The sequence below is a fragment of the Schistocerca gregaria genome, chromosome 4 (genome assembly GCF_023897955.1).
Source record: "Schistocerca gregaria isolate iqSchGreg1 chromosome 4, iqSchGreg1.2, whole genome shotgun sequence".
NCBI lineage: Eukaryota > Metazoa > Arthropoda > Insecta > Orthoptera > Acrididae > Schistocerca > Schistocerca gregaria.
This window is the reverse complement of record NC_064923.1, coordinates 648,978,281-649,005,011: the sequence shown is the minus strand read 5'-3', so window position 1 is coordinate 649,005,011 and position 26,731 is coordinate 648,978,281. Positions and strand designations below refer to the sequence as shown.

General features: G+C 43.1%; 1 protein-coding gene and 1 long non-coding RNA gene across 10 annotated transcripts in view; one reads left to right on the top strand and one right to left on the bottom strand.

Moving 5' to 3' along the window:
* Positions 1 to 13,280, bottom strand: part of LOC126268085 (uncharacterized) — a 116,844-nt gene extending 103,564 nt beyond the window's left edge. Inside the window, exon 1 of one of the 2 annotated variants that reach the window (XR_007549083.1) lies at positions 12,754 to 13,280. This is a non-coding gene — a long non-coding RNA (uncharacterized LOC126268085). The remainder of the gene's footprint in view (positions 1 to 12,753) is intronic. The other variant, XR_007549084.1, reaches the window with a different exon arrangement.
* A 144-nt stretch (positions 13,281 to 13,424) lies between these two features.
* The window catches only part of LOC126268084 (homeobox protein homothorax), an 887,891-nt gene continuing 874,584 nt past the window's right edge, over positions 13,425 to 26,731 (top strand). For 3 of the 8 annotated variants that reach the window (XM_049973579.1, XM_049973575.1, XM_049973573.1), the window contains exons 1-2: positions 13,438 to 13,959; positions 25,718 to 25,989. In XM_049973579.1, coding sequence (XP_049829536.1) covers positions 13,945 to 13,959; positions 25,718 to 25,989 — 287 coding nt within the window. In that variant the 5' untranslated portion in view covers positions 13,438 to 13,944. Of the gene's footprint in view, positions 13,960 to 25,717; positions 25,990 to 26,731 lie in introns of all 8 variants that reach the window. The other 5 variants (XM_049973578.1, XM_049973574.1, XM_049973581.1 and 2 more) reach the window with 3 other exon arrangements.

The window sequence follows — 26,731 nt, the reverse complement described above, 5'->3', positions numbered from 1 at the left end:
AGTTTTTCGATAGGCCACGAACTGCATATAGCAGAAATAGCGAGAGATCACAATTCGTGTGTTGTGGCTAGTAAAATACATAACTAGTACCAAATATAAATATTATTTTATTGAAAAAAACAAATATAAGTTTAATGTGCTCTTAACCGCTATGTCGTTAGACAGAGAGAACGTGCAGTGTCCCAGGGAGTAGCTAGCTTCGTGAAACCACTGCGAGTGCTACGTGCATGAAATCTTATACTTGATGACAGCAGGTCACAATTTCTATCACAACTAAAATGTCGTATCAAATTTTATTATTACTACGATAAATCACAAAAAAACTATATTTTGTTTTTGACGATACAGTATTACTGGTATTGACTGACTTTACTTGCTTGCGCAGCTTAGCGCATTGTGCGCTAGCTTGCGAGACAGGGAGTGAGCCAGACCCGGATCGAATATGTGCGGCGGATTAACAGCCATTGGTCTAGAACACCGGCCTACCGGTGCGTGGTTCTTAGGAGAGTCTCCATGCTCGGTTAGGTGAATAATGGGTTGTTTCCCAATCTCTGCCTTCAGAAAACACGATACACAAATACAATAACACACAGAACGAAGTACAGACGATTCACACACAGATCGTGCACACGACTTTGCTCGCTTATGTTAACGACGACTGTGGCGACAGAAAAAACATCCGGCCACTAAGCTAAAATAAAAATAAGTGTTGCCACATCATGAAAACAGCGGATCCAGTACGACAAGATTAAACTCCAGAATAGATAGTCAGAGAAAGAGAGACAAATGGTGAGTCATACAGGATGTTAAAAGTGCAGTTGTTTTTATTGGTGACTGAGGACAATGAACTGAACAACATTATAGCAGTATTTCCATCATTTGCAGACTAGTGGTTATAGCTGTTAGGAGTAACATGTTCTTAGGATGGTTAATACCTCCAGTATACATACATGTTGCAAGAGCAAGCCATTGTTGCTTATTTTCCACTGGGCAATAGGCCTGGAATTGAAGAGTGGACACATCGACGCAAAACACATAGTCTATACGGACAGGTGTTTTTTAAAGGACATCAATTTAACCATGATTGAAGATATAATTTTTTACGTAATTGCATTTATCCACTTGGGCCATTTTTAAATGGTACCGAAAAAGATTTTGCTTCAGCACACAGACTTTACAATCCTCTGACATGTACACACGTCATCGTTATAATTTCACGGCGTACAGAGCTTTGCACTCGTCTGATGTTACTTATTTCTACAATGAAAAGACTTGTTTTTGACATGTATGTCGAAGGATTTTATAGTCTGACATGTGCCGAAGCGAAATCTTTTGCAGTACTACTTGAAAATGAGCCAAAGGCTAGAAATGCAGTTATGAAATAAATATTTTCTACAGTCATGGTTAACTTGGTGTCCTTTACAAAATCCACACAAACAGGTTACATAAGTTACTTACCTGATGTTTTCTGCACGATTGTGACTTCAGTACTAAGTGAACTATGCCTATCAGTGTAGACTAATTGTTTTACGTCCAGGTGTCCATACTTCAACACCTGGCCTGCTTCCAAGAAAGAAATAAGCTTTAATAGTTTACTCTTGCCACAGGCTATGTACTTGGAGATACTAACCAACCTAAAAACATAATACTCCTAGCAGTTAAAATTCAAATGAAATAAATACTGGTGTAATGTTGTTCAGTACACTGTCCTCAGTGACTAATAAAAATATATTCACTTAGACCCGTTACATCCTATAATAAATATATCGGCTTGATATTTTGTGATACCTAATAGTGATTTTTTTCAGATTCTTTTGTTCATCTGCAGCTTTTTCTTTGGACTACTTTATGTATGGTAACTGGGTATGACGCTCCCCATTTATTTTGTCATAAACTGTCTCCATACTTACGTGAAGTGATTCTCAATCAGGAAGGTCGGGCCAGGATTTGGGCTCTCTAGTGTAAAGTGTTTTAAGGAGTACGTCATCGTGCAGCGTGCTTGGTAGCAGTAGAACGAATAGCTACCGAAAGACATCGATGGTGAACAACGACTTTGAGTGGCGTACGGAACGAGGCACACACAGTAACGTGGACAGAGACGCTGTGATGAAACGACTCGAGGGAAAAGTGACCAGCTGGTGACGACAGAGCTTCCTGACCAACTCCACAAGCAGCTGCTTTGAGAAGTAACTGCCTCGGTTCTGAAGACTCAGTTTCTGCGCAGCTGTCAGCACCCTTCCGAGCCGCGACACGCGCGTGCGACACTAGCGAGAGCTCTCAAATGTACGCCGACACAGCTCGACGCCTTGGCAAAAGTGCGCATTTTTTCCGTCGGCGACTGGGCTATCAGGCGGTGTTTGCTGTGTGTCTGCGCGCGAGAGACCACGGCGGCAATTAGCCGCTCCGCGGGATAAAAGGTCAGCCGTCACGTGCGCGGCACGTGCCCCGGGCAGCTCGGCGCGCCACACGTGGGCCGTGCATCGGCATGCATGCCGCCGCACCGCTCAACAAAAGGGACAGCCCAACAAAGATTCACGCGTGTCTGCGTGTACATCTGTGCTCTGCAAGCCAGGCCTCTTGCTGTCACTCCCGCCTTTCCGAGCAACCAAGCGTGCTCCAGAGGCTCCGTCAGATGTGAAACAACGTACCTGCAGGTTATCCCAAACTATTTTCTTCTTTTTTGTGACCTCATCCCGTGTTTTCACGGGGTCGACGTGTTATTCTGGATTTGACAATGTTAATTCCAGCGGGAGACTGGACGCTCTTCCTTTGCGTCTAGTCTTCGAATTGTCTGTAAATCGTGTAACTGAGACAAGACGTGGGTACCAGCCGAGTATTCGCCCAGTTGGATTCCGAAAACCGCGTAAAAATCACATTTAGGATGGCAGGCACACAGGCCATCGTTGTTAATCCGCCGGGCAGATTCCATACGACGTCGGCGCGCCTCCCCGAATCCCGGAAGCGGAGTGCCGATGAACTCTTCTACCAGGGTGGGAGAGGTTATTCAAATGGCTCTGAGCACTATGGGACTTAACATCTGAGGTCATCAGTCCCCTAGAACTTAGAACTACTTAAACCTAGCTAACCTAAGGACATCACACACATCCATGCCCGAGGCACAGGATTCGAACCTGCGACCGTAGCGGTCGCGCGGTTCCGGACTGAAGCGCCTAGAACCGCTCGGCCACACTGGCCCGCCTGGGAGAGTTTATCCCATGCATTGAAGGTCTATATTACTTTTATGGCAAGGGCCCTAAACAGAGTCTTTTTAGAGAGAAAACTAATGTTCGAAGATAAGTAGTTCGGGGGGGGGGGGGGGGGGGGGTAAACGGTTTTTGATTGAGCAATGTGTTTATAAATCGCCAAGATTTCATAGCGGACGACGTTGGTGCCGACGCCTTGGAAAGCGATATACATTCGTCTGAGATGCGTATACATTGGAGTTTACAACTAATTCCAGTTCATGGCTGTGATGTGGCATTACACGTTACAGGAATTTGCTGACGCAAACTTAACGTATAGTACAGCAGAATATGGTGCCTAAAATGTCCAGGTAAAGGTTTTGCAACAGGCGTTACACTAATTGGAAGACAATTGTTGACGGGATAGGAATCACATATTGCTGCCTATTGTAATCTACATGTAGGCTGTTTGTATTGTAGAATTTGAGGAGATCGTGTTTGATCGGTTACGAAAAGATTCGTCGGTAAGCACCCGTCATCTAGCCCCTGAAGTGCACAGCTCGAAAAATACAGTATGGAAAGCGTTGGTGAAACTGTAGTTTTACCACAATCGTAAACATCCTGTTCTAGCTTAACGGCCAAGTTATTTTGAAACCAGAAAAGTTCTGCCAATGGATTACATTTTGTATTGTATGTCTTCAGACTGGCGATCATCTCTTCGAACAGTTGCTATGAACTTAAGCTGCTGCAAGATGTAAGCTGTTCATGTCAATAAAAAGCTAAATATTCATTTCCGACTGTTAGTTTCTTACTTGCAAGTACTCAAATGAGGCCATGCTTCAGTTTGTATAATTTTGAACTTAATGATTTGAAACATCTTCCATGGTTCATCTATTTATATCACTGTTTCCTTTTATGGTCATCTTACTATATTACGGATTGTCTTTCAATTCCCTTATCACAGAAAATACCACTAGGCGCGTACGCAGCAAACTTAGCACCAACTTCGATTCACGTTCTTCATCTGTGGCTCTTGCTGTGCTAAGGCAAACTCGCCAGGCACACAGAGAGTATTAACTTCTAAAGGCTGTGTAGGATTAGGGTGATCTAAAAAGACGCGTGGTGGACTTCTTCCTGCTCCAGCGGCATGCTCCAGCGCACTGAACCCACACTATGAAAGTCGACGGATTGGATCCCCGCCTGGCAATCCGGAGTTAGGTTTTTCGCGGTTTCCCTAAATCACGCAAAGCAAATCGTGGGATTTTTCCTTTGAAAAGGACATTGCTCACAAAGAAAATAATTGCCATCAAGTGGTAATTCTGGAACAAGTTAACTGTGTTCAGGAGTTCATCTTCAATTGATGGGCTTCATTTTTAGTACGTCATACTTCATTGGGTGTATCACTTCCGCATCGTAGACTAGTATTTGAAAAATTGTTGATGGTTTCAGATCCTTAAAGTGTTTAGGACTGTGGACTCCTATTCCGGTGCACATTAGTTCGAATCCCGGGCCGTTTATCCAGATCAAAGCTTTCTGTTGTTCCTCTAAATTGTTAATGGCAAATTCTGCAAATAGTCCATGATAAGGAAGCGGATGACTCCTCACATAATTTGAACTTGTGCTCCGTTTTTAAGACTGTTATCTCCCATTTTCGTACATGACTGACTCACGACATTCTTTACAACCAAAATTACCGAATGGACGTCGTGTGTGTGATTCTAAGGTGAATGCGTAGTCCCTACATGAGAAAGACAAAGGAATTTCGGATTTTGCACTGTAACATTCGTCTTCAAAAACCATCACTTGGCGTTTCAGAAGAAAATATCTTCTCAATAAAAACATTTTTCGCTATTCGCTATTCCAAAGGAGCGCCATAGATTCACCGGAAATATATCGATGTACGTTGAGGACGATGGATTCCAGAGCTCGCTCAGACTGATAAGAATGCAAGAAAAACAGTCTCCAGGCTACAGCGAAATTTGGAGAGTTGATGGGTTCCTCGAATTGCTTAGTATGCGGTGTCAGACATTCCAGAAACAACCTGAAGACTAGGAAATTCTGAAAGGTACCTCAACTTAGGATGAATTTTGTATAAAGCAAAGACATTAAACACACGAAGGCCAGCTTTTCTGACCATCGAAAGGTGTGGTTCAGAATTAACACAAATCAAGGAAAATGTTAATGGACATTGGCCTCCGTCAAAATAAACAGACTTCCAGTTACTTTATACAGTTGCTCTGTGACATATTTCTTAAACTGGTAATTGTGCAGCAGTCGGCGTCCATTCCGCCACTCTTTGATAGCTGTTGTTAACGGAACATCTCGAAGAGAAACGAATTCTCCTAAGCAGGGGAGCTGAGAAAGTTCGTATGCAACAGTCGGGAACCTTACAATATTGTACTGTGACAATTTCGTACCGATACGAAAAAGTTGACTTTCCAAAAGTGATGCCCTTAGAGCTTGTAAGCACAGGTTGATTGCAGTTGCTAAGCCATTTTGCGTAGCGATTCATCGTGCAACTCATATTGGAAGGAGGGAGTCGCAGATGCCCGCCAGCCATCTTGTAGAAAGTTTTTACTTAAACTTGTGAACCATCGAAAACCTGTCTGAGCTTGTTAAATAATTACATGCACATTAAACTGATCAATCAGTTTCGTTTCCTTCAACATATATTCTCACCCTCTGAAGGAGTTGTTATAAAGATGAAACATATAGTAGGAACATAGTGTGTGGGACAGTGGGTAGCTTCGTAAGAATCTAGGAAAGGAAGGCAAAACTTTGACCATCACTGCGCAAAAAAAGAAATCTCTACAGGTCTGTGGCGGTATCAGTAGGTACGTTCAAGTGTGAATCGCACGTCAGTAGATTCTTACTAGCATGGCAAGAGAATGTTCCAAGCCTCGGCGACATGATTGCTCAGTTTAATTACTTTTCTCATATGCAGAGACATAAAAATAAATTAATGTATTTGAAAGCCTTCAGAAAGTATAGTCTGAGAGACGGAATCTGATGGTGAGATTTGAACGCTGGAAAAAATCATTTTACAGCTTCCTCGCTCAAAACTGTGATGGGTAGTACAACTGCTGCAAATAACTAAAAAATAAAATCATACACCTCTTTCCAACACATATATTATAATTTAATGCGTGCTTACCCCTCATCACCACATCTCATCCTTGCAGCAAGGACATCAATTTAACTTTGAGTGGATATGAACGAAGAGTATGTTTGTCTGAAATTTTGTGCAGAGCAAGTCCTCCAAGTTTCCTTTAAATAGCACGATTGCTGTTCTGCACCGGTCAGCATTCATTCACATTTAGTTATAGATATTGAATCCAAATAGATTTGAACATATGCTTGTATATCGAGGTATTTTGCTATCCGAAGACGGGACTCTTGTTAGCGCAGTCATCTTCAGAGAAGCACTTTCGTTAAGCGTGTTGACGACTGTCACGTCAGTTTACTATAGTTACACTTTCTCCATTGTATACTGTTCGTGAGAATCATTAAGTTTCGTGAAGGGGACCAATGCCCTTCGAAACTAAATTTTTGCAATTAGTGTGAAAACAGGTATAGAGGCTGGAGAAAAATGATGAGTTTGGAATATTGGGAGGTGGTATTTCCCATAACGATGAGCAATGTCGAGAAAATGCCTTTCTAATTTAATCCTTAGTACACTGCAATACGAAATAAAAAACAATGTCATTGTGGGCGAAATACGTAGTGTGTGCCTTAAAAGTATAGATTCCCATGGGCAGTGCAGGAATACTTTGGCATCAAGTACGTTGAATCTGTCCTTACTTCTCTCATATGGGACGCTTGGGAAACCATAAAACTGTTGCACACACGTCAATGTAGCATTTGTCTCTATTTTTGGTTAAAATTCCTCTGTCTATATAGAATTCATTACCTTTTCAGGAGTGCGGATATAAACAGTGGAACGATTAAAATATCCTATATTTCTTATTATGTTTGTCATATGTCTTAGCTCCATCATCTTCATGTCATATGTCTTAGCTCCATCATCTTCATCTTCATTTTCTCTTCAGGTATTAGGCAGGCATTGCCTGTTACGGTACCCATCTCTGTCGGAGTCTTCCTTTGCCTCTTCTCCCATGGCACTTATAATATCTTGCCTTTAAGGGAATTCTCTCACTCTCCATTCTTTGTAGATGTTCGTTCCATTTTCCTCTGTAATCTCGAGTTTCATCATTGAGCTACAAACCAAATTTAGAGTCTGAAATAAATCTAAAATCGCTCTAAACTTTTTTATTAAATTTCAACAATATCCCCATTAACAACGGAAAAATAATTTCTTTTTAAAGACCCTGTGGAAACAGTAAATGATATCTTATGTAATGGGTGTTAATTGTTAATAAACACGTATTCAAAAAATTGTTGGTTCGTATGTATCTCAATAGAGTGCGAGTGAATGGTAGGTGTTTTAGAGGTTTTTAAGTAGCAAATAGCAGAATAACAGCGTACATTTTTTGATGGTCCGTGAAAAGTGAATATCCTTAATGGAGACAATATTTTAATTCTGAGCATGTAATAGCTTTCATTAACAGATGTGCAATTAGATCCAGAGCAAGCAGCAGAGGCATTTAAGACAAACGGTAAGTCAGTTACAGGGTTAAGGTCTTATAATTTCTTGCCTATAATATTTCGATACAGCTATTGTATCACTTCTCGGTGTGTTCCCTTTTGTTTATCCAGTCCTGACAAAATGCAGATAGTGCATTGTCTACAGTTTTGGGGGTGGGGTAGAGGAGTGTCCTTAATCACGGATGTCCGTTGTACAACCACTGTTCCAGATACAATACTAGACAGTTAACCAGGAAAATGCATTATTGCTTATTCTAATACTGGCAGATTACCTCAAGAGGCAACAACCATTGTCTTTAGGGTTGCCCTTCAGAACGTGGGCGTGAAGAACTTCGTCCTATCTTACTTTCCACTTGGCATTGCTTCTGCAACTTATCAGGAGATATAACTGGTTTCGCAAGCACGTCAGAGGTACTGTTTAAAAAAGTAAATGGCTTTTATCCTGATGATAACGTTCACCAGTTGCTACTTGCGTAGTTTTCACTGCACGGACGTTTTATACAGCTGCGTACAGCAGGCTTTCAATTTAGATCAGACTGTGTCAGTTTGGGACGAAACATTTTGGTTCGACTGCCCTTCATTCATTACCAGCTGATTATTACATTTACCCTGCAGTTGTACTTGTCACATTACGACAGTTAGCTAATACATACGAATTATCGTATTTATTAGTACAATTAGCTGTCGGGCAGTGGAAGTAGTGCGATAGTGCCACACTTAAAAGGAACCATGGATGCTTGGTCCCATATTGCTAAGTATCATACAGTACAAACATACATCGAAAGTCTATAAGTACTTCAAATTTTTTTCACTCAACTCTGGAAGACGTTTAATGTTGTCACTGAGGAAAACTAATGTCGTACATTGTCTTCTTAATATATAGCAGAGACGAAGTCTAGTAGCTGCCGTATTGTGTTACCACTGAAAGTTGTTCCAGCATTCATTTTCGGATGCGATTTAAATGGTTTTGGGTCACTCTCTTCAAGTTTGGAGCTGAATTAAACCAATCGATTGTCTGAAATTTCATGATAAATTCTGTAACTGTGTTACTGTTGGCTCTCTCACGACGTGCCATTCCTTAAGAAAAGAAAAAAAAAGATATTGGATGATGGAAAACAGGTCACCCTGAAAATAAGTCCATCCCCTCTTTTTAACCCAGAAATGGCTCTGAGCACTATGGGACTTAACATCTGAGGTCACCAGTCCCCTAGAACTTAGAAGTCCTTAAACCTAACTAACCTGAGGACATCACACACATCCCTGCCCGAGGCAGGATTCGAACCTGCTACCGTAGCGGTCGCACGGTTCCAGACTGAAGCGCCAAGAACCACTTGGTCAGAGCGGCCGGTTCGAACGATTAATCCATATGTGACCTATGAACCTATGTCAACACGTTACAATGATGTTCACAAAATGTAATATGGCCTGAAGAACGTCTTTTAGATGAGAAAGAAGTTACTTTCAAAAAATCTGATTAAGCGCGAACATCAAAAATACAGAACTATCGATAACTCCTCGAAGGAAGTTGGTGTCTTACATGCCCAGATATAATTTGCCTGGTTCACATTCTTTTATTGGACATGGCACATCCTGGATGTAAGAAATGAGTTCCAAATGGAAGAGGTACCATAGGATATTCCGCACGAGTAACACTGAACGCTCGCATTACCTTTTGTTTAGTTACAGTGCAGACTACTGTCACCGTTTAGGAGAACAATAAAAGTAATGGAATAAACATTTTGGAGAATAATCTGATGTAATTCATTGAAAATAAGCAATGTAAAGGTCAGTGATTGAAAAAGCTGGATCCGGCACATTGACGGTTTTCAATGTTACGTTAGATGTAAAAGACACAATAATTTAAGCAGCGGACTGAGAGTTCACTTGCATCGATTGGGCAATCCGAGGCTGAATCTTTAAGGGGTAAGGCCATTTCAGAATGACATTCTAAAATTGTTACGTATGAATTTCTGCTCTTATATCACAAGCTGAGTTCTTAAGTCCTGCCTACAACTGCCATAATCCTCTTCAGAGTCAAATTTCTGTACTTTTCGCACAGACAGGTACTGGACTGGAAAGGCTCTATGTGTATTATATAGACATTCACATGTCCGATCTTCACCACAGGTTGGAATCCGCTGTGCTACGGAAAATGAAGAAAACGGCCAAAGACATGTTTAGGGAGAATAATTGAGAATCCTGGCTATTGAAATCTCAAGCTGTGAGTATCAGTTAAGGAATGAAACACTATCAGATAATATGGAAAAGAGGGACTGCACCATGCACTAAGGAGTACAAGAGGTTAATCCTACAAGTAACTCAACAGCCACCAAAGCAATAAAATCTGCGAGAGTAATCTCCTACTACTATTAAAATTTAGCTGGTTCACCGAAGGAGATTTAGGCTTTCTACTACCAAGGAAACGCAATCAAATCAGTGAACTAAGGAAAGACCAAGCACTAGCAAAGGTAGGTGTTTGTTAACTTTACCGCCATTTTAGAGGATACGTACTGCTGTCATTATGGAATATCACCAGTGGAGGAGGGTTGCCCGAAAAAATAAATATTTTTTAAAAATAAATTAGCACTTTAACAAAAACCAAATTAATACGAATAGAAATTAATAGACATTAATGCTGTCAAAGAAATTTATCATTCTGTGTAAGAAGGTTAGAATAACGTTAAAAATACTTTCCATGTTTATTAAAAACACGGCAAGGGTCTTACGAGACATTAATGATGCCTTGGAGGTTGCAATCCCTTAGAAATTAGAACAATTGTTTTGCTGAATTATACTGTTGGAGTACCTTAAAAGATTCAGTACGAAACGGATAGTAACGTAGATTGTGCGTGTGTCGAGGAAGTCTTGTAAAGGACTGCAACAGAAATGTGAGTACAGCACTTTGCCAAGAATCTAAAAGTGACTGTGAAGGTAAGCAGAGATTCTTGTACATAGGCATTGCCTCTTACAATTATTTGTGATTACACCTATGAATTCATTTGGTCTGATAAGTGTTTTGAGAATTGAGTTTGTGTAGTCATCACCGAAAGAAGCTGAAATCAAGAAACAAAAAATGAAGTTTCAAAGCATCGCAGTAAAAATATGGGCAGTTATCGAAAAGGTTTTACTCACTGTATTTAAATAAGCAAGAAACACGTAAGTACAGCTCCTTTTGTAAACTCTCTGTAAGCCTATATTGACAAAATATAAGAACAAACATTTTAGTACCTCAAAAACATGTAGCTTAATGCACACGGGGCGAATCGATTTAGGGCCTAAAGAAAAACAATCTAAGGATGATAAAATCTTGCCGAAGAGAGATCAGGTAGGAAGCTGGGAAGAGGCGATTTTCGTTGTGAAAGCGGGGGAAGAGGGGGGAGGGTGGCGAGGGGATGTAGCACATGGTATTTAAAGTGGATATTGTTCCGAGTAAAAATTGATATAACGAGCAAGTGGTAAAATCGATTAATAACGTTTAGTCCACTGCAGCAAAACATCTCTTCAGAAGTTATATTTAAATAAAAGTGCCATTAAATTCTCTGCAGCAGGATCGGAACCGTGAATAATATGTAGCGTGGTGCAGTCGAAATGCCAGTAGAAATTTATGGGAAAGAAAAGGAAAAACGTGTGGTTTTAACTAGACAATATATTTTGATGAATGTGTTGATAGCGTCTTAAGACATTTACATTCAGAAGTCAGTAAACTCACCATGGAAGTGGTAGGAGGATTTCCTTCCGAAATACAATTTTCTAGCTACGTACCCATTAAATGGTGACCCAAAGTATCCTACGACGGTGGCTGTGTTATGTGCTGCGCGATGTTAAGTACTTCTATAAGTAGTGCCGACTGGAATGCTACAACGAGAAACTCAGCCGAAGTGATTGATACATTTAGTCTCGACGGCTCGTGCAGCGACGCCCCCTGGACAGCAGCAGATCGGGGATTACTCGGGAGCGATTTTGGCTTTTTCTCTTATTTCATTTTTTGGCGCTGCGCTGCGCGGCGTCGCGACGGCTGGCGTCGGGCAGGTCGAGGCCTCGCCGCCTATCCATCACGGCGGCGCGCGCGGGCCTATTGATTGCCGGTGACAAGTTGTCACGGCGGCCACACTGCCAAACTTTATACGTCTCGGTCGATGATCGATGGTCGGCGACGGGGTGCGCGCTCCGACCCCCAAACTTGCGCAAAAAGCTGACTATAAAAATAAATAAAAGCCCGCCGGGATTACTGTGCCACAGGCCGGATAAAAACCGTTTTGCAGGAAACGTAAATAGCTCGTAAATACCGATCGCGGAATATTAATGTCGGTTTAGCGGGCTGCCGGCGCGGGATTAACAGCGAAACAAACCAGTCGGCAGGCGAGATCGCGCACAGAATGGTGATGTCGGCAACCCATTCAGCTCCAAGACACCAACCGGCTAGACTCCCTCCAGGGACCCATCGATCCTTCCCTAGCTTACCATCGCAAACCGCCTTGTACCGATCCCGCGTTAAAAAAAAATTATAAAATCTCCTACCATTAATCGTGATTCGCCAATAGTAAGAGGACTCGAAGGCGTGACAGGTATTAGCGGCGTCTACGAAGAAAAGATCAAGCCTGTAATTAATTTATTGCGGAGTTCTATGCATTCAAAACGTTATTGGCACCCCGTTCACAAGCCTGCGTAGCGAAAGGGCTCCTCAAAAAATGACGAGCATCTACTTTATCGCTCAACGGGAAAACCGAAAAATATTCTGAAAAATACTTTGAAATTATTAACATGCCTTTGTTCAATATTTTATCTTACTGCTACAAACAGACATTATTAAGGAAACTTGACTGTTTCATGAACATAAATATGACGATTTCTGTATTAATTATTGCCAAAGCGAAATGTAATACAAATACATTTGTTTCAGAACGAGAAAAATAAAGCACATTGCTTGAGTTTTGTTTAAATTTGACAGTCAGTTTGCAACACAAACCTGTTTGTTCCGTTGCTGGGAAACGTGTGACCCTCGTCTGTACCGACGGAGAGTTTCACTAAATCTTCTTGTAGTCATGACTTTTTCTGTATACGTACTTCTTCCATGTTACATTGTTGCAGGCTAATGACTGAGGTCAATAAACACGTTGTTTACTTTCTCAGACGAACAGCATTTTATTGAACAACGAGAAGAGTTAAGAAACATTCACAATTTTGGTTATCGGTTATTTTGTAACATTCACTTCACTTTTCATTTTTTTTGTTTACACACGATTTTTCTTGGTAAGGGATGACAGCTCTTCTCGATTACGTCAACGGACTCGATACTTGCGAAATTGGACACTGTTGGACTGTCGATGGCGGTAGATGGATCGTTTAGCAGATTCTGAGGAAACTAAAGTAGTTTATTTCTGATTCCGAACGACTCCCGAACGCCTTCGCGCCACGTGGTCACCAATGCCATCCGACACGCTCGCCGCGGCGCGGTGATACAGAGTGCCGTAGTTGCGCCCGCCGCCGCTCGGCGCGCTGCGGGCCCCGCCCCCCGGCCGCGGGCGCGTGGCGCTCTCCATTGTAGTGGGGGGTTCCCGCGCGGCGGGGTGGGGCGGAGCCGCGCTGCGCGCGCAGCCACGCGTCGCCCCGCCCACCGCCGCCTTCCCCCGCCAGCGGGTCAGTGATTGACAGTTGGCAGAAGACTGCGGAGCGCGCAGGACCTCGTGTGCGTGCTGGGGCCCTGTCTCGGCGCGGCGGACGGCAACGCACAGCACAAATCGCTCGCAACAGCTGCACTACCGCATGCAGTGATCGACGCGCGCGCCTCCCTGTCTACTTCTGCCACGCGGGTGCCGTTGGAAGTGGAGCGAGCGAAGCGACGCCGCGCGGGGTCCGGAACGACGCAGCAACGAGAGCGCCTCGAGCAAGAAGTGTGACCGTGTGCCGCCCTCGTCGCTACCACCATGTGCTTACTGTCGTGTGCGGTGACATCGTGAATACGCTGGGCAGCGGGTCGTTTTCGCCGCCGGAGCAAAACTCGCGCCGCTGCCTCCGTTGTTTGTGGTGCTTTTCCGACGAGAGGGCGAGAGGGGTGGGGGAGGAAACCGACAGAGGGGGCGCGAAAGGGTGGCAGTAGTGGATGTGGTGTTGACTCGACGGTGCGAAAGTGGATTTCGCCGGGGCAGCGAGAGCGTTCATGGCTCAGCCACGGGTAAGTGGCGCGACGCACGTGCAGCGCGGCGCGGCGCGTTTCGTACGTGCCGCCTTCCTCGGCTCTGTTTTTCAAATGTCACCATCAATCAGCCCCGGTAATGAATGTAGCGGCCATGTTGGAAGAGATGGGGGCCTCCGATGGCTTTGATAGGCCTGGCTGGTGGCTGCAATATATCATGCGGCCCGGCGCCCGGCCCCGCCGTGCGTACGCCACGGCGGCCGAGCGTGAGTCGCGCCCGGGCCGCGGCCGCGCCACGCAACCGTGATAGACGGGCGCGCGCGATCGCTCACTCATTGGCAGCTTGTAAACAAAGCCGCGTGTCGCCGCCTCCGCTAGTGACTTGTGCTGCGCGGCTCTCGCCCGCGCCAAGGCTCTCTCCTGCGGTTTAGTGTTGTGATTGTTCTGTACAAGAGGAGGCCCAGGTAAACTGCTTTTCGACTTGTCAGTGTCTATTGTCGGTGATCACCTGTCGGCGAGGATCAGCATCTTCAGCTGTGAACATAGGCTACTCCCAAATTCTCTTATTTTTCCCGGCATCTTCTCTAAACACAACTTACCTGCAGTATAAAATCCGAGTGATCCAATAGGACGGACTGGTTCCAAATTCAGATGTTTTGCAAACGAACTTCCTTATTTCATTGGTACGAGCTTGCCAAGTACCCATAAGGCTACTAATTGTAGTTCTATAATTTGGTGACGCCGTACTGTGACATGTCTCCACTTGTCCTATGCGTCACTGTCTATGCCTTTTTTCATCCAAACTTAGTTTGGAAAGTCTGTTACGTGGCTTTGTTGAGTCAAGGCTTCTGATCGCAGAGTTATGTTTTAACATAGCTCATAATGATTAACAACGGTCTGGCTTCGTGCAGAAAAGCAATGTTTTGTTTAATTACATAGCACAGGAAAAAAATTAAGTTTTTAGTTCATTATTATTTTCTGCAAGCGCGGGAACAATGATTAAAATTCCTTTATGATCATTTATACACAATTTTTTCTCCTTGTATTGTTGTCCCGTTGTATCGCAATTTTTAATTACTTTTTTATTTTTAAAGGTATGGTCTAACACTGCGCCCTCTCCTGTATTTTGTTCTTTTTCCCGTAAAATTTTATCTGTCCCAAAATTGCAGTATTTTGAGTGTTGATACATCGGTGTAAACTATTCTCAAGTTGCATTAGGAAGCCTTCTGCGCGTATTATGTAATATGATGCAGAAAGAGTCGCTCAGATGTGCATTTCGTTGACGTCGAGACAGTCTTGAGCGTCAGTGCTGTTGCTTGGAGCATCATTAGAACCATCACCAACTTAATTTTTGGTAGCCGGCAACATTTATGTATAGGTGCGCCTGGTGGCTTAATAACCCTCCAGTGATCGTCGGATTTTTCTCGCCACGTGGATGGTAACTTGTAAGCCGGCGAGCGGTTGTTTTCGCCGACTTCGCAGCCACGGCTCGCCGCGGGCACCAGTTGCGCCGGCGGGGACTCCCGCCGCTCGCTCTCTGTTTATGGCCACTAAAGCCCGGTGCGCCGCCCGGCTGGTTATGCGGCCGGAAAAACCTCTTCTGCCCTCGCGCCTGCTTTCATTTGAGAAGGCGTTTCCCGCCGTTTCTGAAGATGTGCTTTCGCCACTTGCGTGTAGTGCCTTGTTCACGACTCCTTCGTTGTGTTGTCGTCCTTCCCGCGTTAGCGCAGAGCTTTCGACGTCGAATTAAAGTTTCTTCTTACACAATCCCTGGTTATGCTGTTTTAAAATATTCTCTTAACGCCATTTTTCCATGGCTGACGCCTTAGAAGATTACTTTAACTTGGTGGAATTATGTGTTCAGCGTCTGTAGCCGATACTGTGAATCGTAAACAGTAACACGAGGTGCAGGGTTACCAATATACTTGCAGTTAAAATGAGGCGCTTATTCCCGATTCCTTTTGTCTAATGTCAGGTATTTTGTACATAAATATATTTGAATATTGTATTTATTTTGCCGCCTTCAGGAACTTTTTATGTTATTTTTGTTCGTGTGACAAACTCGATATTTACTTATTTGTGGTTTCCACACGTTTCATGCGTCCTCTAACTTTCCAACAAGAACTTTCAGCGCGTGGTCATTCTTCACATCCCGTCTAATAAATAAGAGACGTGACAGAAGCGCGCTCAACTCTATTGTCTTTTATTATTGCCTCGAATATTTCAAAGTCCTGCAATTATCAGTTACAGATATCCAGACAACGCCACAATTTCATCTTAATGATAGCAGGTAGTTGTTTCCCGCTGTCGTAAAAAGGCGTGGAGTCTTTGTATTTTATCCATCTTCAGTGTCTTTAGTCGTTTTCATTGAAATAGCGAGCAACCAGTTGCATAAAGGAAATTTTATTTGCTTCGCCGGTTTCAGGCACTCAGTGCCTTTCTTCAGAAGGCTTATTGACGATACGTTCCTTGTTAAAATTAGTGTGGGTGGAGATCTTGAGAGTTTTCAGCTTGTTTTTCCTGTACAAGTAGACGGTTCTTTGCGTGAGGCTTGACGTTAAGTTCAGTATTTTATGCATCTTCAGCAGCTGTAGTTGTTTGATATCCAATTGTAAATGTTTGCCCTAATTTATTCATGCCTTTTCTTTGTTAATTATTCAGTGTTGTGACTGAATTCCCCATTACTGCCTGTGGTTACGTTTCTTCACCGGATCATGTCTTCACACTTAAGCTGGAAGCTAATCATTCATTGAGTTTCTACTATTGGAGATGCCCACATTACTGACTGTCAGTTGCACAAGATTTCGCCATCGACCTGCGCAAAGATTCTCACAGAACTGAGGCGTAATTTGGTGGTGTTATTTGCACGGATAATGTTCTGCCTTATCCACAATTGCCTGCGTTACAGATTTTTTTTCGTCTTTCTTCAAGACTGCCGGTTGGATGTTAAATTTTTCGTCCCAAAATCAGGAATCGAGATAATAAAGTGATTTGTATTTGTAAAAACTTCATTATAACTTGATGTCGTGCTTGTAGAACATTTGGCGTTCTAACTGATCCCCTAAGTGAAAATACGGTCTTTCTGCAAATTCAGTGCAGCCGAATGCGGCGGGCGTGGTTGTTTCAGATGGGATGCTACTATCCTCCACAATTATTATTCACCATTTCTTGTCAAAACCAGTCTCACCTGTAAAGTGCTTCATTGCTTTCTCTACATTCTGTAAATCATGTTTTTCGGCAATTGCCTTAGTATACTGAAACATTATGTACGTTTGGTTGTCTTCAAACGACCGCATCAGTTTTTGCGGCACAATCTACAAACTGTTGTGTACTTTATATCTGTAGTCCGTTGCAAATCAATTTAGCGGGATCCTTTGCAAAGAAAAACCTTCAAGTCCGCAGTACAAATCCTATACTGCAATTTTGCAGTAAGCAACGCTGAAATCTTATGTGGCATCTGTAAGTACTTCAGAGTGAGTCTCAACTGTGAGAGGCAGTGGCAATAATACTTGAGCCGTCCCGTTCATAATAATCGAACTTTGAATTGTATGAGAGGTAACTACGTTGTGGCGTGTTGTTCCATTTATTTCTTGGTCATTTGGTGCCATTTCGTGTGCATTCAAAAGTTCTGGCACTTCACCACAAGAGCTGGCTACGAAAACAAAACTCTACCACTAGACAGTTTAACTGTAGACGAATGAACACCTCCATTGTTTTTATTTTTTCCAAGTTATGCGTATTTCATTGACACATTAATGTTATTAACTTACTCCTCCAAGGATGATGTTAGAGTGATTTATGGTCAGATTAATACTAGAAAGATATGAGAGATTCATACATAGGAATAGGCACACATGTTTGATTATTATAGGACAGGACAAGTGGCTTTGTTGAATGAACCATCGCGGCATTTGCTTGAAGTGACTTAAGCTCTGAGTCTCTTAACAGTTGTACGACGCCTAACAAACAACATTCTCTTGTAATTGTACATAGTTGGAACAAGTTAGCTTGGTGACATAAAACACAATTACGCACTGTATATACATTCTACAAATCTAAATTGGTACTAATGTTACATATCAGTTTAAATGATTTCCTGAAATCGGACGTTAGATAGGCAGGCTACGTTCACCATTTGGCGGAGTGGAACTTTAGCTTCGAGATGTTTCATTAATCACATATAATCCTTTCGAACTCAACACTCTCAAGGGAAAAATGACGATGGACTAGCGTGGGGGGCGATGGGCAGTTGGGCTCGTACAAGGAGCCTGGTTGTCAGGGTTTGCAGTGTGTGTTGTGTTTGGCGTGGTGTGTGTTGTCTTTCCCTCACGATTTCGCCAGACGGGGGGTGCCATGCGGCGTCTGCGCTTCCCCCGGCGCCGTCTCCGGGGATGCGAGGGCGCAGGGGTTCATAATTTACGACAGTAATCGAGGGTGAACCGGAAACGTTTAGGGCGCATCTATATTTAAAAATCAGTTTGACGGCCGCGCCGGTGGCACTTAGCGCGTGCCACGGCCTGTCCCGCAATTAACGCTGCCCGTAATGCTTGCACTTCGCGGGCAAAGGGTCCTGAGGGCGCGGGGTTGGTCATTCCGCAGCCGCCTGCTTGCAGGATCCCACAAAGTGTCGCGCATCCGAATTGCTGAAGCCCGTGTCGCAACCTCCGCTGCACTTCACACGTTTCTTCTGCCTGCTTGGCATGTTATCCTTTGTATCTTTTGACTGTTATAACATGCATTCTTCTGTACACTTATGAAAGCGCGCAGTAAAAATTCATAGACACTTAATGCTTGAAATTTGGGCTTGTTTGTTACGCTGTGCTAGAGAGACTAGAACCACTACTTCGTAGCAGATGTGTTCTACCCCTAAGAATTTGTGTATGGTATTAAGTGAAGTAAAGTGGCACAGTAAAAGTTCTGTTCTTGTAGGAGCGTTGTAGTGGAAGTGGCAAACTCTTCACACGAGTCTCTGATCGTAATTTCAGGGTGAAATTCGTTAAGTACTTTCCGGCCCATTTTATCTATGTACTCTTTTCTCATCATAATAGTCTTCTGCTTTGCTTGAGGTGCCCCACCAGGTTCTCCTCTTCTGTACCAACCTCTTTCTCAGAGTAACTGAATGTCCTCAATTGTTTATTGGAAATATTCGAAACTCTGCCATCTCCAATGTTTTTTGCCTTCTATTACTCTCTCTCGTGACATGGAGGTAATTTCCTTATTTCTGTTGTACTGTCCATGTTTATACTTAAGTTTTTCCACAAATTTACTTCTAGACCGATTCTGTGGAGAGCCCTCTTCGTTTCTTATTTAATTAGTCCCCTTAATTCTCAACGTCTTTCTGTGAGACCGCATCGCAAACGCTTCAGTTCTCCTGTCTCTCAACTTTCAAAGATACTAGACTTATAAGTTAGGGAAACTTTTACCTGAAGGATGAACGTTGCAAAATGAGTTGTCATCCGTGTGCACTTTTTGCACGCACACCAACAATTACAGCCTGTGTTAAAATATAAATTGTCTGCATTCATAAGGTAGCAAAACCAAACTCAGCGTGAAAGCTCCCGATTGACATAAACTTGCCTGCAGTCTGCACTTCAGTATTCAGGTCGCAGTCTAATTACATGAGTAATGTTAATGTCTGAAAGAGGGAATAGGCAAGTGTTTACGATGTGGCGGCTTTATAAGCGTACTATTCGCTATGCTCAGGTTTCTTCTCAGTTGCAATCAGCAGTCAGAATTAATTTAGTAGCACCGTTCCATAGATTCCTATCTGCAGACCGATTTGTCTACTTGCGGGCAAGTTACACCAACCGGTGCAGTGTCGTAATTCGCGTAATGGAGCTGCTCGCCTTTCACCGTGTGCACGTTTTCTTTTTGGTCTTTTATTTTTAAATGTAAAGGGTAATGTTTGCTGGCTTTTCTGGTGCTCAATATCGCCCTCTCTGTGGAGCATAAAGTGCGCGTTGAACTTGTAAAACTGTGTCAAAACCTATGGCTAGTTGCTCCCACAGCGTACTTTATTTTCTCTGCTGCTTCATTATCTGTTTACCGGGGCTGACGTAAAAATAGTCTGACGTATTTGTCTATGTCAGCGCTTAGGGCCCAGGCATCTGTTTTGCGTATGTGATTGTGTGTGTGTGTGTGTGTGTGTGTGTAAAGTTGGGCTGCAATGATTCTTGTTGATATATTTCTCATTTAACTTGTATCAGAGCCTTATTTGGAAGAACTGTCTTAAAAAAATTAATGTGAAAACTTCCTACATTGATGGTGACATGGTTGTCTGTTGTCTGCCTTTACGTTCATTTCGTCGTAAAGCAAAATCGCACAATTATTTTCGCCTTTTTTCATGTTCTTTGCATTCATCTCTTCATGTTAAACGATTACAAATTGGTTGTTTTGCACCCTTCTTTGCCTCTTCTTTCGAAGTGGAAAGGAAATTTGGAAACTTATCAGTACTCTTGAAATCTCTTTTTTCGTTTTTTTTTTCTTTTTCAAATGGTTCTTTTAACTAACTTTTTTTAGTGTTGTTTCTGCTCTGAGGTGCACTGTCAATATCATAAACGATATGTTTTTAATACATACGTAAATCTTTGTATCATAATATTTGATTGCACTGAAATTTATACTCTATCCGGTTTCTCATTTTATGGAATTTTTATTTCTGCTTCCACATGTGACGTGCTGGCAAGACGCTATCATATTTTATACCATTACAATTCATTCCCTTTCCTGTTACCTGTCGTAAACTGAAATCTCTATCCTTTGACAATTGTTCGTTTTGTAGTTATCGTTCTGGCGGGACGTGTGCGTATAAGTTGGTATTGCTTTATAACCAGTCTCTTTTTCTGGTTCTGTGAATTTATTATGCACTCTTTAGGTGCCAAGAATAAGTCTAATTTATACTAACTCCTATGTGAGACTTTAAACCTCTTCCTTAATATTTACTCGCAACAAACCTAGCTACGAACCATCTCCATTGCTATTTTTGTAAGAAGTAATCATTTTGCACGTCATAACAACATTTTACTCGAAAATTTCGCTCACAACAGGCAGTTTTCTTCATAGAGCCATCTTACGTGGCAACCAAATCGTATAGAGATTTGTATTCTTTCGTGCTAATAATAATTAATGGTCACTGCTTTTATTCCTTTAAACTTTTGAGATGCTGTGTACGATTAATATCATTCCCCTAGCACTGGTGTAATTCTCACTGTAGAATGTAATTTAGGAACTTGGCTGGAATAAATAGCTAGACAGAAAATATCACAGCTAAATACGAATTTTTACTTCTATCTGATGATGTCGATAATTCAATACTTACAGATCAGTTGAAGCGTTTTGTAAAGAATGGCACTCCTCGGGCTGCCACGAGGCTTTCTCTTCCGTAAGTTAAGTAGTTATTGGGCTACAAGAAGAGCAAAATATTTTTTTATTCGTGACGGCAGTCATATTTGCAGCCTTTATCTTCTACTCCTGCCCATATGATTTTATGACTGATACACGTCTCCACTCAGCTCAGCGAACGAGTTTCTCCTCCATCGGGGCTGGCATTTTCTAAGGCCCACTCCAGCCACACTGAAGAATGATGGATTTCGTGGCAGGGCGGAACGTACAATTTGCCAAGATTTATGTGCGGCCTAACGTCGGTTGTTTGGCAAATTGTGTAGATCTGCAGCGCTATATTAGTTGAGCGGCCGAACAGTCCTTTTTAACTACTGTGCGTCCATAATACATGATAGCATCGCGAGCTTACAGGTGAACGTACGCAGCTGGACCATTCACAGTTGACTTTATTAATTTTTGTGGCTTCTACATGAGAAGCATTGCAGAACGCCCAGGTGGTTTTTGTACAGCTAGGCTACCTGCGGCCGGTATCAAGATGAAAGAGAGAGTATTATCGTCTTTTGGAGGGAATACAGAAAGAGGCAGGCTCCACTGAGCGAAATAAAAACACTGTTCTCATGAAGTAGAAGCGGAATGGGTGGAGGAGTGTTTACATTGCGTTTCAAAAGGTACTTATTACGTCATTTATGTCATGAGGTGCAGTAAATGAAGATAAATGATGCTAATGCTGCTCGATGTTTCCTTTTGATTATGAGTTGCAAAGATTTTCGGCCTTCTCACTCCTTTAATATTTTCACACTTCTATGATTATATGGTGTTAGAAGGACATTATTCGCTGTCTCTAAATCATGCTGTACTCTACCTTTATACTTGTTTATACTTCCGTAATGAGACTCCACACACACACATGTACAACAGAATTGTATTTTTGTTTGCTCTTAATATTGCATATAACTTGTACTGATAGTTGCGTGAACTGAAGGACTGCTCACAGATGACTCACGTTCAGTAACTTGAGAGAGGATTGATACGTACCCACATACAAACGCCTTCTGTAATTCCGTAACTTCCCGATTAAACTCATGGAAATACTGTATGGCCAGAGCCGCCTTAATGTGTCACCTACTTGAAAACACACGGCTGCTGCGTATGCACTGTTATTAAAATTCGTACGTGATACTTTTTACTCTACTGTACAAGGTAATAACAAACTATTGTGCTTCCTCCTTCTTTGCTATGTTGGACCATCGTTCTGAAAGGATTTTGTTTGGAATCTAAGCTAAAACTATTTACACCTCCTGTTAAGTGTCTATATGTTGTTTATGTCTACCGACATCATAATGAAGAACACCACCTGTGTCAGTTTTCACTCCGTATTCCAAATGTCTTCACACATTGCAAATCCTTCCATATTCCATAAGTGTTGGTCAACTTCCACCAATAACAACGTTACAATTGGGTGTGTACCTTTGCAATCTTGTATGTTTCAGTTTGTTATGTCCAACTTGTGTCTGTGATTCAGCGCTGTACTTATTTTGGTTCACTCACATGTTATTTTTTAATTATATAACAGTTTTTGAATAGAATTCAAGACTGTTCGCATCACAGTTTCCTCTTAGAACACTATCATTAATTTCTGTTGTCATTCTTCCATTATTCTTTTATACGGGCTGAATCAGGAGGAAAGATACATGCTTTGGGGTAATTCTGAACAAAAAAAAAAACTCAAATGAAAATATTATGCCGTTTTCCAACGGTATCCGATATCCGACGTCCAGCTGTTTGAAAACCATGGGTGGCAGTCAGCTCTCATGTGTGAATACAAACAGAGAGACACACAGGGTTGGCTTAAGAGCGGAATCTAGAAGCGCGGAGTAGACACAAAGGAAAAAACTTTTCACTCGTATTTTACTTGCTGTTGCCATGGTAAAGGACCCTACGAATGAGCTCAGATCAGCAACGCAGCAGCTGTCTACAAAAGCTGCAAAATGCATGGCAGTTAACGGTGGACTTTTTGAACGTCTGTCATGAGGAAATGTACCCAATTAAACAAAGCATTAGATCACAATGTTTCATTTAATACCACCTGCATTTGTCGTGTTCCCCACTGTTTTCATTAGTTTCCTCGGAAACTGTTAAGAACAGGACATAAGATCGTACGACTTTTCTTGTTCAGAATCACTAATACTATCATCCCCCAAAGCATATAACTTTCCTCCTGACTCAGTCTGTATTACATGAACTCGATCTCTCGTGTCCCTGGTTTTCTGACGATCAGATTTTCAAGTGCAAAATTGTCTTAGATTGGTTTGAAGGTTCGTAGTATTGTACTCACATCAATGTGTGTAACATGCCTTTGTTGTCTGTACACAAATAATTCTCAATGACGTTTACAATAGTCAGACGTACAGTTAAACGCTACTGCACCTTCCTCTACTTTCGATACCACTTTCTGTTAACGCTGTGAGTGAGCATTCATCGTCTGTCTGCCTTTCTCAGAGTTACATTTGATAAACGGGAAGAGAGACATAATGTCAGTTCAAACAGTCAACTATGGGGTTGTTGCCTCCTTCAGAACTCATAATTGGCAGGCCAATTATATCTATATATTTGCGGTATTATGATGAGTATTGATGCATAACTGTTTCTGAACTTTTGTTATCAAAGGGTTCATTTAATCGTCTTTTGTGCAGTTTATACTCTTAGCTATCCGTGAATTATCCTACTACAGGGGCTGGAAATGGTAGAGCCCGTCCGCTACATGCAATAACCATCTACATAACCTCCACTTTGGAGTCGTTTAGTGAAGTGCGGTACTCTTGCTGCCGACATCAGTGAACTATTATTAGATGATTTGTCTTCTCAGTTGCTGCATTAGCTCGCGCAGAAGTGTCATAGTGTGCACTAGGACAAGACATGTTGAGATGCTGAAATTAAGCTCTCAGTCGTCACTTTGTCAGATTAATGTTTCTTTGAGCCATTTGAGGTTTAGCTCTGTCTTTGTAGTCAGTGCTTCGCCGGACTTCTATCTTATCATTTGTCTCCTGCCGCATCCTGCTGAAGGACAACCACCGCCACTGATCTTGCCTAATACATCCATGATGACAATACACGTATTCAGCTCTAAATTAAGCTCACCTATTCTCATTGCTGTTGGATCTCAATTTGAGAGTGGTTGCTCAGTTGTATAGACACACCTGCTTGTTTAGAAGCAGACATGACCATTTTAACATCTCAGACAACAGTGTGCGATGTACTGTGTGTTGCTGAAAGAGGTGCTGAATTTATTGTCCCACTGGCAATCTCGTCAGATAATCGTACGTTACTCTACATCATGTAAAGTTTAGCTCTGTTGTTCATGTCAATACTCACACAGGTTCTGTCTTTCCACGCACCTCACTAAGCAAGCGCGCTGGCACTAATCCTGTGAAATACATAAATGCCCATAGTAAAATTGCGAGAATCCTGTGGAATATCGTTTTGAGATTCCTTCGTAATTGAAGATGTAGGCACCCATAATGCCTGAGGGTCCGGTGACCAGTTTCAATAAGTCACTATCTGTGCTTATTCGGATCACCGGTTTCGACCTTTGTTAAAGGTTATCTGCAAATACGTATCTGATTACCGCGAATTGCAATTCCATAGGACGAAGATTCGGTTTAAAGAAAAAGAATTTTTTCAATTTGATCTTCGCCCTGCTGAGGAATTGAGATTAGCGGTAATCGGATCCGGACTTGGCGATCTATAACAAAGACTGAATCCGGCATGTGTCGCTTGGACTCCTCTGCTTGCTATGTAGGCCGACATGGCGATGTTAGCAGCTTTTGTGGTGCTACGTGCGGCGATACTCAATCGGGACTGTTGTGTTTGATACTGTAGCGCGATGACGGCATCCACCCTTGGCTGAAGGCGGCCAGTTCGTCTGAGACATTCATTTACCACAGAGCCTTTCTCTCACATCCAAAAGCAAGAAGCGGTCTGCCACTGATCTTGTTTAGTACACAAACATCTACAGAATAAAGAATTTATGTAATGTGCCAATCGAATCCCAGTCCTGTGAGATTTCGGGTTGAGCCTCGTCCCTCTGTTGTGTAGACACCTCTGTTGCTATGTAACTGAACGAATTGCTAATAATAGCAACTTTACAGTGTGCAGTGCTGTGCCGCGCGCTTCACTAGAGTGTACGGATAGTGCAGTAGTGCCACGACTGATCCCAGTTGAGCATTGAGGCGGCTGGGACAGGGCCAGACTTCCCTTTCCTTCAATTCCTCTTCCCGCTAGCACTCTGACGAAATGACAGTAATAGCTGTAGCGTGTGTTTGTCGAATCGTAGTGCTGTGGGACCTGGGTTTGAGCCCCTCCGATGCGCTCTGCTTGCCTGTAAGTGATGTCGGCGCTTTGCGATGCAGCGTACGCTTGCGCCCGTCTAATGCTGTGCTGTGTGTCGGTGCGGCAGTACGATGACGGCATCCACCCGTACATGGAGGCGGCTGGTGGCGCGTCCGCGGCGGCGGCGGCGGCGGCCGCGATGTACGCAGACCCGCACCGCAGCGCGCAGCTGGGGCTGGCGCAGCACCACTCCCCGCACGTGGCGCACTCGATGCACCAGTACCACGCGCACCAGCCACACCAGCCGCCCGCGGCCAACCACGTGGCGCCCGTCGCCAACCACGTCATGGGCGCCGCCGTGCCCGACGTCCACAAGCGCGACAAGGACGCCATCTACGGGTGAGTACTCCACCAGAGCTCGTGTCGATTTGAACTCTCATATCCCACTGAGGACGCGCAAGGGGCAGACATTGTGCTGTGCTCGTGCGTGGTACGTTTGGACAACACCGAGTACACAGTCTGGCCGTGGACATTGGCAGCAATGATCAGTTGACAGTAACTGTTCGTCGCTTTCCCATAATGGCAAGGCCGTAGTGGCCGAGCAGCTCTAGGCGCTACAGTCTGGAACCGCGCGACCGCTACGGTCGAATCCTGCCTCGGGCATGGGTGTGTGTGATGTTCTTAGTCTAATTAGGTTTAACTAAAGAAGTTAAGTCCCATAGTGCTCAGAGCCATTTGAACCATTTTCCCATAATGAACTATAGGAAAACGGAAGAGTGTAATTAGTACGAAGCTAGTATGTCACTATGGTCACTGTCAGGTATGGGGAAGCTTTTCAGAGAAATTTCGTTTCTAAACATTACCGTGCGTATGTGTTGACGTTGCCATACATTGATTTAATCAATTCAATCTGAAACCGCCATCATCCATTGGTCATTCACTGTCCGACGAGAGTCTCCTCCGAACTTATGACGCGTTACTGTTATCGGCTAACACACCCGTATTGCTCCTGCGTGTTTCCTAATCTCATTTACCTCCATTCCACTACGTCGCCTCTTCGTTTATATTTGGCTAACACGCTACATCGCACCCAACCCCAGTTGCAGGTTACATATCTAACGACTTCTGGGCCCATTAAAGT